The sequence below is a fragment of the Diabrotica virgifera genome, chromosome 5 (genome assembly GCF_917563875.1).
Source record: "Diabrotica virgifera virgifera chromosome 5, PGI_DIABVI_V3a".
Taxonomy (NCBI): Eukaryota; Metazoa; Arthropoda; class Insecta; order Coleoptera; family Chrysomelidae; genus Diabrotica; species Diabrotica virgifera.
The window spans coordinates 137,241,318-137,256,032 of NC_065447.1; the positions used below are offsets into that span (position 1 = coordinate 137,241,318).

The window sequence follows — 14,715 nt, forward strand, 5'->3', positions numbered from 1 at the left end:
TTAAGAAATGATATATACATGTCTGCTACATTACAAACGGAACACTTTGGAACTTCGCTGTTTGTAAATAGGTGTGCGTGTGTATACCTACTATGGCCCAGTCTCAGACGTGTTAGATTTTTTGAAATTTTGCCACTCCCGGTTCCACGCACTTAACACTTTATTTTTCAAAAAGGCTTTTAAATCACTTGCCACACTCTGATGTTCGACCTCCGATTCGTCATTACCAATAGCATGGCGAGCACTTATCTGCCAATTCGTTGCCTTCGATAGCAATGTCCGAATGTATTCACAAGAAGTTTACTGTTCTGAGATTTTCTTGAGCTTTCTGAAGTTCCAATTTTATCATTTTCTCTATGGGATGTTTCGGGTAGAGATTTTGCATAGCTTTAATTGCGGGGAGGCAATCGGAAAGAATGACACTGTAATAGATGTTTTTGCTGTTAATATATTGTAGAGCTTTGAATAGATAAAAAATTTCTGATGAGTATATGGTGGAATAAGTGGGAAGGTCAAATTTTAAGGGACCGTCTGATGTGATAATAGCTGGACCAACTCCCTGTTCGGTTTTTGATGCATCGGTAAATATTTTAAACCCGTCTTTGTACTGTTGGTTCAAGATAAGGTTAAGATTTGCTTTAAAGATTGATGGATTTGTTTGGTTTGATCTATCTTTTCGGTTCTGCAATAGTCCACGGGGGCCAGTTGTCAGACTTTATTGGAAAAACTTTTGGGAAGTGAATATTTAGTTCAGAACAGTACATTCGAATAATTTCATAGTGAAGTTTTGGTGTGCGAGGCCTATTATCAAAGTAGTTCATGTATTTATCGTTGAAGGTATTGTCGTACAAAATTTTACTTGGATCTGAGGCAATAGAAGTTGAATGAGATAGTGTTAAACTCAGTAATACGTAGTTGGAGAAAAGCGAGGTGATGCAAAAATCCATCAATATTCCATTGAAATAATGATGTGAATGTTATTTTTGACTTAATTGAGGTGTCACTGTCAGAGTCAGAAATTTCTTTACCAAGGTGAGCATACATTTTCTTCTTAATAGACGTTAATTTGCGCTGTATACTTCTATCTTTTAAGTGGGGATATACTTTTGTGAACATATCAGTTAGGCCGACGTAATCTTTTGTGTATTCTTGAATGATACTCAAGAGATCAACCGAACCGGTAATGTTAGTTAGAAGCATATCCAGTTGGTTGTATTCAAGAACGAAAGATGGAGAATGATTTTCAATAAACGTTTTTACGGGTTCTAGCATCAATGATACAGAGTTACTACTACTTTCCGGTGAAACAGCTTTAGTTTTCTGATTATTGACCGAATTTTAGGCTCAAGGAACAACTTGCATTCTGCTGACGAAGACTCGATTTCAGGTGAAGTTATATCATCAACGGTGCGCTTATGAGAGTTGGATTCTTGAGCAATGTTTGTTATCGTGGTTGTTGTGTTTGAATCGTGGGATGCTAACATTGGTTCTTCTAATAGTCGATGTACATGTTGGGAATCTGCATTGCTGTAAACGTGGGAGATTAACATTTCTTCTGATAGTGTATGTGTTTGTTGCGAAACTGCATTATCTAGACTGGGTAAAGATGTTGATCTTCTAGAACTGTTTATTCGGAAAACTGAAATGCTTTGTGGCCAGGCTTCTTGCAGTTGTAGCAGACCAAACCATCTTGTGATATAAAAATTCTATAGGACGTATTATCAAACTCAAGTAGAAATGATTCCGGAAGTGTTAAATTATGGGGACTGATATATATTTGTCTCCTAAAGCTGAGAATATGGTTATGTTCAGATAAGCTGGCACTAATTTTAAGGAATGTCATAGGTAAAGCCGGTACTAAACCAATATTTTGTAATTCGTTGATTAATATTTCATGGGGTATGGTGGGGCATACGTTGGAGAGAACAGTCCTCTCTGCTGGTGTTATTAATTTCCTAGCTCGAACAATTTCACCTTGAATTTCAATATATCCACTGTTGGTTATGAAATCTTCTACCAGTTGTTTGTTAGACAGGTACATACAGATGCGATTGTTAGACAGTCGAGAGCAGAATATAATATTTTTGTGTTGAATTATATTTCCCAAGGGTATAAGATAGCCTTGGAGTTTGGTATTGCTTGGTGCATTAAAAATGATCGCCTGTTCTTTTGATGGAAACAGAACTTTTGATGTTGCTAAAGAATATGTTTGTGAGACATTTTGTTGATTTTCGATATTGGATTGCATTTTGGTAACATTATTTTCCATGGTTAATTAATTCCATTAAACACACTTTGTCAATAAAAAAGATCCTACCCTGACCACCTGCAAAAACAGGTATATGGGTCTGTATCACGATAGGTGTAATTAACATGAAACCACTGATAACGAGAAATTGTTTAAAATAGAATTAACAAACTGTCCCAATATATTAAATTCATAACGTTTTTCCAAAGAAATTAATTAAATCTTGTACATTTACAGTTATTGACTATTAGGTCTGGATCCCGCGGATGAAAAAAAAGTTGATTAATAGCAAGCTGAAAATTTGTTAATAGCTTAAGGGTGTCTAGTCGGACAAACTTTGATATATGGGAACACTGGAACAGGGGAAGTTTTAATTGTGGAACAGGTTAAAAATTTGGAACGGTCAGACCACGAAAACGGCACATGTATTTTGTCCGACAGAACAAACTTAAACTCTTCGAACAGCGATTAAACTCTCATGCCAAAATCAGACTGCTATTTATCACCAAATGGGCGTTTTAATGAGTGGAACATGTAGAATATGTCAAATGACAGGAATTATGACAGGTGATGAATAGCAGTCTGATTTTTGCATGAGAGTTTAATATCTGTTCGGAGAGTTTAAGTCTGTTCTGTCGGACAAAATAAATGAGCCGTTTTCGTGGTGTGACCGTTCCAAATTTTTAACCTGTTCCACAATTAAAACTGCCCCTGTTCCAGTGTTCCCATATATCAAAGTTTATCCGACTAGACACCCTTAAGCTATTAACAAATTTTTAGCTTGCTATTAATCAACTTTTTTTTTATACGCGGGATCCAGACCTATATAATTAGGCACAAATTCACAATTTATAACTTTGTTTTATCGCTTAAAAATAATAATTTTACGGAGCCCGTGTTAGGAACAACATTACTTATCTCCATGCAGGGCCGACCTTCCTTCGAATGTATTTGTACAAACAAAAAGTAAACTTGTGATGTGATTGTATTGTTGTAGAATCATATTCTTTCGATAAAAACAAGCGTCAGCTAGTGGGTAAGAAATAATCAATGTAATTGAAACGTTAAAGTGCAGACGTTCGTCAAGGCTATATATCCCGAAACGCAACGGTATATCAATTTGTTTATGGATTTTTTAAACTGACATGCCATCAAAATAGAATTGCACAATATGAAAATACTTGACCATAGATTTAAGAAGCCCGAGATGTAACATGAACCTATTTAGATAGCTGCGCGAATGTTGCCTTGTTTCTTAACAGAATTGCAGGGGTGGGGAGCTTCTACATAAATGAAACAGAGTTGGATTCAGAATAATTAATAATATTTATTGAATTAGTTCCGAATATAACACAAATTAATATACACTTATTTAACTAATTACACTAATCGTATTGACTAATCACAAAAAACAAAATAAAGTTTTACAATAAAAATAATCAATGATCAAAAACTAAATAGCTATTTGTATAACAAGGGAGGAAAGTGCTACTTTTCCTCCCGAGAATGAAGTTTACTGCCCGACGCGTAGCGGAGGGCAGTAATCATTCAAGGGAGGAAAAGGCACTTTACTCCCATGTTATACATATGGTTTTTCCACCTTCCTCAAATAACAAGTCATTTTTCCATTTTTACTTAATTTATTTATGTAACTAACCAACAAAATTTATTAGAACTAAAACCTAAAACTAACAAGTACGTACAATATAACTGTCAACTGTCAAATATAAGTCAAATTATTAATGTAAACATTGTTAAATCAGAATAACAATTTACTGTTTTTTACCATTCTGCAAAATACAGAGTCTTTTTAAATAAACGTTGAAATGTATAGATACTTACGTAATAGAAAATAGATATTGTACAGGGCGTCAATAAGTTATATTTCATGAATGAAATACCATGACGTTACTTTTACTTTTCCTCCCTAGGGAGGAAAAATATTTTCCTCCCTAGGGAGGAAAAGTACAACTTTGCTCCCTACAATCAGGTCCGGAAAAGTATACTTTCGGTAGAGGTAGGTGGAAAAAATATTTTCATTGTCCAGAGAATAATGTCATTTTATTATGAAAAATTCTTTTACTTTTACTAGTATCTATAATTGTTTTATTATAATGATGAATTCGGACGTTAATGTAGGTGAAAATTATTAATTTTAATAAATTGGAATAATGTGACTCTAAAAAGGAATAATGTTTGAAATGGTTGTTTAAGTTCTTAAATAATAATTGTTCTGTTAATTCTTTTAATATTTGGACATTAACAATATTAACATTAATACTTTTATTAATGTTTATGTGGCACTGTAGCACTTTTTCGGCAGTAGAGCAAATAATAACAACATCGTTGGATGGATAAGTTAAATTTAATGTATCTCTTTGGTTGATGAATGATGTCAACAAGTCTGCTCGGTCTCCTATAAATGCGTTTACACAGTCTTCACATTTCAAAATTTTCGATATTTTATAAACGACATATCCTGAAATGTATATAATAACTTCTCTCTTGTAATGTGTAAATGATAAGTTCCTTAATTGAAGTGATATAAAATTCGTATTGGATATGTCATCGTTTTCATCAACACATTTGTCTTCAACAATTCGTTCTCTGCCACAGGACTTATTAATTATTTTTTCAGGAGCCATAACTGTAATCAGTTCTAAAGGAATACAATTTCCTTTAAAACTATCCCTTAGTTCTAAATGTTTTAACATTTTTTTATAAGCTGCCTTAAACTGTTTAGCAGTTGGATTATTGTTATAACCCCCCATTGATCTAATTAACCTAAAAAAAGTTCTGATCTTGACTTAATTTATAGGTTGGAATATACACTAATAAATTTGTTTCCACTAATTGTTTTATAATCAAGTATATTCAAATGGGAAATAAGCCACAATTTTACCTAAAAATGGTTTTATTAACGTTTCGACGCCCAAGTCGGGTGTCGTTGTCAAAATACAAAATAATACTAAATAAACAAAAATGTTGTTGCTTAGTAAAAAATTCTTGTAATAATTTATTTAATCTGACTCATTTATATCGGCAATTCAGACACGTATTATACATTTTAAAGTAGACGACTTTAAAATGATATTGCCAATATTGATGAGTTGCGTTCCTGGGACGACTTTACTAAAAGATAGTTCATTCGATTACATGAAATCAATCCCAACTCAAGAATATCTGCCACAAAAAATCATAGCATGTGATCTGTCTTTAAAAAGACAACCAAATGCAACGGTGGCACTGAAATTCTCGCGTTAGAGATTCCATAGTAAATCACGAGGGAAAACCAGGAAAAACCTCGTGATACTATCCCGACATCGTAAGTATTTGGGTTTACATTTAGTTTACTCTCAAAACTAATACCGAATTCTGACTTGATATTTTAAATTTTAAATAATACCAAAATACTCAATGTACTAACTCGATATGTTACTGATTTACTAATTGTGGTATTTTCTTTCTATTGACTTCCTCCTTTAATATGGGTAACCACATCCTACTGCATTCTACCGAGGAATTTGCGACACAATTGGTTTCATTTAGCATAATTAGAGCCGCTTCTTTGATTTTTCTCTTTTTACTATCTGCTTCTTTTAGGACTATACTTGAATCTCTCCACTGAACTCTTATATATAAGATATATTATTATAAATAGCTTCAGAACAACACTAATTGTTTGTACAAATGTTGAAGACTATTAATACAAAATAGAAATCCCAAAACTCCCATTTTTCTCTTGCTTTCGCGAAGCTTTACCCCGTTAACTAAAGTTAATGATTTTAAATATTCAGCAGTTTCGGTTAAAAAGTCATTATTTTGATATAATTCTCTGTATTTAAAGGCTTTTTATAATCTTTTTGTGACATATTTCTAGAATTAAAAACATCAAACAAATTATTTAAGATACGAATAAAATTGACCGTAGCAGCAGAGTTACTAAATTGTTGTAACTGTAAAACTTGTGTTGAATATTCAATAGCATGTGCCACAGAGTTACTAAATAATTGTGTTGCCAACCTTACTTTCACTTTTTGTTTTTTATAATTAATATGAGATTTTATAAGTTTATTTCGTAAATGAACCCCCTCTTCCGCTTGGAGTTTATTTAATTCCTTAATATATTTCCACTCTACAGTTTCACCATTATCATCAACTAAAATTAGTTTATCTCCTAGTGTGTTTCTTAATAATTTTATCATATGACACGGGTCGAACAGAACTGCAATTTCTTTATTTGAATTTTGTAAAGTAAATGTAGATTTTAATGAATTTAATTGAAAACTACACCCTAACTCCTTCATTGTCACATTATTTTATGCACCATCAAAAGTTACTGATATCAGTGATATCACTTCTACACCAGATTGATTTACCAAATTTAAGCATTGTAATATTAAATTTTGTTTTTGTTTGCCAGTTAATAAATCAATTAAGAAATACCCTACGGGAAGTTTCCAAGAGCTATTAATACATACTAACATAAATACTATTGCTTCCTTGGCAATTGAATGACAATCCGTTTGTAAGTCAACTCCATAATCTACATATCCATAATATCACACACTCTTGATTATACACCATCAAATTAAAGTAATGTATCAAAAGTAACTGTATTAATCAGTAATAATGACTAACTTATGTTTACATGCTTTATTTACTTTATCACCCTGTATAATGATTATGTGAGAAGTTTGATGAAATATGGTGTCTAAATTTTTGTAATATTTTTTTAAGTTATATTACATTGCATTAATATATATTTAGAATAAACAACTAACAGACTACGACATCTTGAGCATATACATATATAAAAAAATAAAAAAAGCAATACAATGCTAAAATAAGTAACTCGGTACTTTTTACAATTACAAACAATCGGGCCTAATACCACCCTGGCCCTGGTGTTATATGTAAACAAACCGGCGCGGCATTTGAATTTAAATACTGTTCAATACTTACGTAAACAAATGAATACTTCTTTTATCACGTCGGCATACTTTAGATTTGTTGTATACACATTGTTTTACAATACATCGACTCATTTTGACACTAAAATCACAAAAAAAAACAGAAACTATTTTGATATTCACAATTTAATTGCTTGCGTTAACCTTCAACGGCACGAAACAAAATATGAGCTTCGAACATTATCGGCGGTTCTCGTCACGATACGATGCTAATGTCCACTCCAATTGAATGGCGTAGGTAGGGATAAAGAAGAATTTGGCACGCTGCGCAATGAACCATGTTACATCTCGGTGTTTTCATTAATCTAAGTACTTGACTGAGTTTTCATGTCATTATTTTGTTTTTTTTTTTTTAATTTGATGTCCAATCAATTTAAAGGTGGCTTCGAAAAACGCTAAAATTTACGTTTTTTCCGCATTTTTGTTTATCTGCATTTTACGCTTAAAGTAAGTATGTTATGAATAAATCACAACATAAAAAAAGTTCAAAAATTACAAAAGTAAAAAAGTGATTTCAAAGCGAAAAAGATTTTTATGATTTGCTTAAAAATTGTTCATTTTATTTTGGTTTACCAACTATCAAGTTTTCACAATGTTAATTATGCATATATTAAGCTTAGTTTTAAATGAAAAACTGAAGCTTCATTGATAAACTGTCCAAATTTCAGCTCTTAATGTTTATAAACCATTGCGCTGTATTTAAAAGAAAAGAAAAAATCTCCGATTCTGTGGGTTGTACAAGCTTCTCTTTTTTAAGATGTGCTTTTTCATAACATTTCATAACAACGTCCATGCTCCAACTGAAGATAAAGAAGACGAGGAGAAAGATGTATTTTATAAGAAAGTGGAAAGCACTTGTAGAAAATGTCAGAACAATGATATAAAAATTATTATCGGCGATCTTAATGCTAAAGTTGGGCAAGAAACAATCTACAGACCAACTATTGGTGAACATAGTCTCCATACGGTCAGTAACCAAAATGGTTTACGGCTGATTGAACTCGCGGCATCGTTAGGAATGGTGGTAGTAAGTACGTGCTTTCCCCACAAAAACATCCATAAAGCCACGTGGCAATCACCAGACGGCCAGACCAAGAATCAAATTAACCACGTACTTATAGATAGTCGACATTTCTCCGATGTACTGGACGTAAGAGCATGTAGAGGTGCTAATATAGACTCCAACCACTACCTTATAAAAGCCAAAACTAAGAGCACTCATATCTAACGCAAAAAGGGCACAGCACAAAATCCACAAAATATAATACTGCTGTGCTAAAATCTGAAACTGCTAGAGCTAATTACATGACAATCTTAAACGAAGCGTTACTAAAAATTGAAGAATATTTAAGTATAGAAGAGCATTGGACTAAATTATGTAAAGAAGCTATGCACACAGCGGCTGAAACTGTATTAAAACCTATCAAGATTAGAAAAAACGAAGATTGGTTCGACGAAGAGTGTAGACATATCAACCAACAAAAAAATGAAGCATACAAGAGACTCCAGCAGCGCAGAACGAGATCAACTCTGGAAGATTATGAAAATCTTAGAAGAGAAGAAAAGAGAATGTTTGGAAGAAAAAAGAAAGAACAAGACGAAAACACTCTAAACGAAATTATTAACTACCACAATGGAAAAGACTCACGAAAATTCTATCAACAGATAAACAGCTGTAGAAAAGAATTCAAACCCAGAATAATAGCCTGTAAAGATAGGGGCGGCTATATAATCAGTAACAAAGAACAGATACTAAACAGATGGGCGAACCATTTTGAAGAACTGCTTAGTGGTGATCATGAAGATGGCGTGATTGAGGATCCCATGTTTCAAATGAATGAAGATGATCGGCAACCACTCCCCACCGAAGAAGAAATTAGATAAGCCATCGTAACACTGAAAAATAATGAAGCCCTCGGTTCGGATAATCTCCCTTCCGAACTTTTCAAAAACGGCGGCGACACTCATCTGAAACACATGCATAAACTGATAACTGCAATCTGGCAACAGAAAGAAACACCCACAGACTGGAAGTTAGGTGAACTGTGTCCTCTACACAAAAAGGGTGACATGATGGTGTGTGATAATTATAGAGGCATCACTCTACTCAATATGGCATATAAAGTCTTGTCCAACATATTGTACAAAAGACGAACAAACAGACGTATCTACGCTGAACACATAGTGGGAGGATATCAGTGCGGTTTCCGTCCTAATAAATCAACAACGGACCAGATATTTACATTGAGGCAGATCCTTGAAAAAACCCTAGAGTTCGGCGTCGACACCCACCACATATTCGTGGACTTCAAAGCCGCATACGACTCAGTTAATAGAGGTAAACTTCTACTTGCTATGGTAGAATTTCAAATACCGCTTCATCTTGTCCAATTAACTGAACTTACACTCACAAGAGCAGAGAGCATGGTAAAAATCCAAAACGATCTCTCAGGACCCTTCCATTGCAAAATGGACTAAGACAGGGTGATGGACTATCGTGTCTCTTATTTAACCTGGCATTAGAAAAAATAATTCGAGAGTACCAGATTACTACGAATTGTACTATCTTTAACAAATCAGTACAAATTGTCGGATACGCAGATGACATAGACATCATAGGTAGGTCCACAGAATCTCTGACTTTAGCAAGAATAGTGCTCGCCAATAAGTGTTACCATGGCTTAAGAAGACAAATGGCCTCAAAAATATCTAGAAAAATTAAATTGACTGTATACAAAACACTAATAAGACCAGTGCTAACATATGGTTTAGAAACTTGGTCACTTACACAGAATGACCAAGAACTGCTCAAACGTTGTGAGCTAAAAATTCTAAGACGAATATATGGAGGCATAAACACCAAGGTTTGTGGCGAGGGCGTTACAACTTTGAGTTGTGTAGAAGTTTTGGAGAACCTGACGTTGTAAAATTCATTAAGGTAGCACGCCTTAGATGGATAGGTCATGTAGTCAGACGAGAGGAAGATGCCATAGTTAGAAAAGTTTTTGACCGAAGAGGGCCGATAGGACAATGAGCAAGAGAAAGACCGAGACTTAGGTACCAAGACAACCTAGAAAATGATTTGAAATCTATTGGAATTAGAGCATGAAGAAGAGTTGCCAAAGATAGGGGCGAATGAAGGATTGTTCTGAAGAAGGCTTTGGCTTATAAAGAGCTGTAACGCCACTGATGATGATGATGCTTTTTCATAACCTTTCATATGGTGTATTTTGTTTTTTTTTTTTTAACGACGTAGATAATTTAATTATTGTTTATAAGGCGAAAAATGGTACTTTATTCTTCATCAATTATTTGTAAGTAAACAATTAAAAATGAATATACTTTTTTAAAACATAAAAATATCAGAACTTGCGCAGAGAATGAGATGAAAAAATCTCTTCCTAAATATTGACAAAGCACCTGTACAGCCATTTGAAAATTGACTTTTTTCTCAAATGGGATAACAAATAGAATTGTTTAAAAGCTACGTCACCGATCGGGCCTATAGTTTACACAAATAGTAAGCACAAACATAAAAACTTATAAATAATTGAAGAAAATGTTTACCTTCGGGTTTAATTGCAATAACTTTTTTGTTTATAAACATTTTTTAATTTAGAAAAGCTTTTTTTAAAGAGCAAGTATTTTCAAGAAAATCATCTGTGGAAATGTCCGTCTACAATGCATAGTTTTTTTCACAATATTGAAATGATGAAAATGATTTTACTTAAATGTAAAATGACGCAGTAAACATATCGGGACCCACGGGCCTTTTCTATCGACTTCCCCCAGTTAAAAATAATAATAATAAACAATAATTTTTAGAGTTTTCAAGTGCTTTTCGGCTTTGTTTCCTGCGGTATTGGGAAAGAAGCATTTGAGCAAAAAAAAAGCTATTGTGAGTTTATAAATATTTTTATAAATAGGAAGTATAGTTTTCAGTGTTCCATAAAAAAATGAAGTTTGAAGTATCAGTCGACTTCATAAAATATTTACTGGTTAGTAGATATCATGGTATTGATAAATTAAAATTTGTTGCTGATTATTATTATCTCAGCATTTAATAATCCTTTTACTTCTAATCATGTCTAGTCCAGAGAAATAAGGTTTTTGTAGGGACACTTGAGCAGCCAGGTTGCAAATGGGTTTTTTGGGTACTATATACCTAATACATTATAAATACAAAAATGCCTGTCACAGTTCGGACGAGAATTTTAGTTATTAACAAATAAAGGTCAAAAATGGCAGTTTTTTCGTTTAAATCGCTACAGGTAAAAATAGGGGTATTAAATATCTTATTTAGAGTATTCATCTTTTAGTAGATGAGCAAAGGTGTAAAACGGCAGTTTTTGAATTTTGGTCCGATCATTTGTTGCTTCGCTAACTGCAAGAAAAGACTAAAATTTTGAAAATAAAAAATTTGCTATAACTTTTGCGAAAATGAACTTAAGACTTTGATATTGCACGAAAAGTTGAGTCAACCAGTATAAATAATGCCCTAAAAATTTCAAGATTATTCGGCGATTAGTTTAAATTTTATTCAATTTGTTTATACCAAAGAGCTTTTTTTGCAATGTTATTGTTCAGAAAATAATAATGATACAGCAATTCTGTGGAAACCTCTTGAAAGAAGAATACTTATATTTTCAAAATGTTTAAAAAAATCAATAAAAAGTCATTTTTATCATTCCGAAAACATTTTACCAAAGTAGAATCATTTTTGGCTTCTAAACAATTTGAATAGCTTTGTTAATATTGACTGTAGAGTAAATCTACGTTATGGTTTCAAAAGCTAGTATTTTTACACGAATTTAAAAAAAAAACTTTTTGCGTAGGTTAATTACAGTCAAAGTTAGCCATTTTTATTATTTCATCCACAGTTACTTCTGTGTACATAAAATTCTCCTGTAACAGTGCTAGTTACCATACTCCTCCGAAACGGCTTGACCGATTTTTATGAAATTTTACACATATATCCTGTAGGACTAAGAATAGGTTTTAACCTATTTTTCATACCGATAAGATTTAAGGGGGGTTGCCCCCTGAGATTTTTTTAATTTTTTTGGACAAAATTGTCTATCTTAATTTTTTATTATGTGGCATTAAAAAATACATACAACCCTTAATTTTCACTCTTCTATCCCCAACCACTATTTTTTAATAGCCATCTATATATTTACATCTATAAAATTCTCCTGTCGCAGTGTTAGTTGCCATACTCCTCCGAGACTGATTGACCGATTTTTATGAAATTATAAAAATGTATATTTGGTAGGTCTTAGAATCGGTCGTAATCGATTTTTCATATCCCTGAGTGATAAAGGGGGTTCCCCCTAACATTTTGTAATGTTTGGTAGGGGTATGTATACATAAAGTTTTCTAAAGGACTACGAGTACATGCAAATTTAAAAAATTATGATCAAAATCGATCAACAACCTCCGGAGATATTAATCGCAGTATATGTTTGAAGAATCAATTTCATTTTTTGAGTGCACGGATTTTAATATTTTCCCTCCACCGACCACGAATTGATTTCGTTAGGACGTCATTTTTAAAGCTTTATTAACCACTATGTTGAAGATCAAAGTTTACTCAAACTTGTACACATAAACTATATACCTTTAGCTTCAAAATGGCGGTAGTTAGGTTGCTTAATTGTTATAAACAAAGTAGCTGTGAATTAAATAAAAAAATGGATAACTGACCGTAATTAACCTAGGCAAATTTTTTTTGAAAATTCGTGTAAAAATACCAGCTTTTCAAATCTTAAAGCAGTTTTAGTCTACAGTCAATATTAACAAAGTTATTCAAATTGTTTATAAGCCAAAAATGAGTCTTCTTTAGTAAAATGTTTTCGGTATGATTAAAATGACTTTTTAATGATTTTTTTTAAGTACGTTGAAAACATAACTATTTTTCTTTCATGTGGTTTCCACAGAATTGCTATATCGTTATAATTTTCTGAACAATGACATTGCAAAGAAAAGCTCTTTGGGATAAACAAATCGAATAAAATTTAAACTAACTGACTTATCGCCTTAAATTTTTTTGTGCATTATATGGACTGTTTTACTCAACTTTTCATGCAATTTGGAAGTAATAATGTCATTTTCGCAAAAGTTATAGTAAATTTTTTATTTTCGAAATTTTAGTTTTATTTTGAAATTTCCGAAGCAACAAATGATCGAACCAAAATTCAAAAACTGCCATTTTAAACCTTTGCTCATCTACTAAAAGAAGCATACCATAAATAAGATATTTAATTATCCTATTTTTACCTGTGGCGATTTAAATGAAAAAACTGCCATTTTTGACACTTATTTGTTAATAACTAAAATGCTCGTCCGAACTATGACGGGCATTTTTGTATTTATAATGTATTAGGTATATAATCCGCAAAAAACCCATTTGCAACCTAGCTGCTCAAGTGTCCCGAACATGGTATATTTTGGTCTTATTTCCCTGGTGTAGTGTAATGATTAGTGCAATTCTATCTTCCATTTTTAATGACAATTTATCATAATTTGTGTGTATAATTTCAAATTTAAATATTGTTTAACGTTAATATATACTGGCTATGGTTAATTCTTTAAATAGGAGGAGCAAACTCAAAAGACAGATTCACACCCATTAATGTCACTAGAAAAATAACCACATTCGTCGTCATTTTTGGTTGATCACGTCGACCTTTGACGGTAATCCATAAATATTAAACTATAATAATACATCGCTAAAGAGTTCTAAAAACAACTGTTTTTTTATATAAATGCAGACTAGAAATCTAAAAAATAAAGGAATATCGCGGAAAACACAAAATATCGCCGATAGATCTTATTAACCTATTAATTTTAAATGCCATTAGTGTCAAAATTTCATAAATGTCGATAGTGTCACAATTTCATAATTTAGTGGAGTAATGCCTGCGGTTGGACCAATTACAAACAAGCATTACGGCGCGGTAAATTTGAATTACTCCTATTTAAAAAATGAACCATAGTATTGTAATATTCATCGTTGTAGTTTTTGCGCAAACTGTATAATTACAAGATATAACAGGTATTAAATTATGCTTATATTTCTAGGAACACATTGTCAGTATTTTATTAAGAGCAGGTAGACGCGAACCAAAAGGTAAAGCCAGATGTATAGCTCTTTCGGCTCTAGGAATTTTTGTATATAAAGAATTGAAAAACCAAACATTCCACTCTAAGATTACGGATGCAATCAACGTTCTTCTTTTAGCTTTAAAGGTAAGACTTGCGTTATTTATTATAGGTCAGCTATTATACGAGGTCTGGCTATTAAATAACGAGACTGCTTATAAAAAAGAGTTTTTTTTTTTTAAATAATTCTACAATCGAATGCTCTTCTTCAATATATTCCCCTTCCCTCGCCACACACCGTTCCATTCGTTTTTTCCATCGGTCAAAGCAATGCTGTCTTCTGTTGTTAGATCTTTTAGGAGCTCCGCCGTTTTTCGCTTCACCCCTTCC

General features: G+C 32.6%; 1 protein-coding gene across 2 annotated transcripts in view; it reads left to right on the forward strand.

Annotated features, from left to right (window-relative positions):
* Positions 1 to 14,715, forward strand: part of LOC114336116 (ral GTPase-activating protein subunit alpha-1) — a 208,858-nt gene that overhangs the window by 105,150 nt on the left and 88,993 nt on the right. For both annotated transcript variants that reach the window (XM_050650360.1, XM_050650361.1), the window contains one exon: positions 14,305 to 14,472. In XM_050650360.1, coding sequence (XP_050506317.1) covers positions 14,305 to 14,472 — 168 coding nt within the window. The remainder of the gene's footprint in view (positions 1 to 14,304; positions 14,473 to 14,715) is intronic.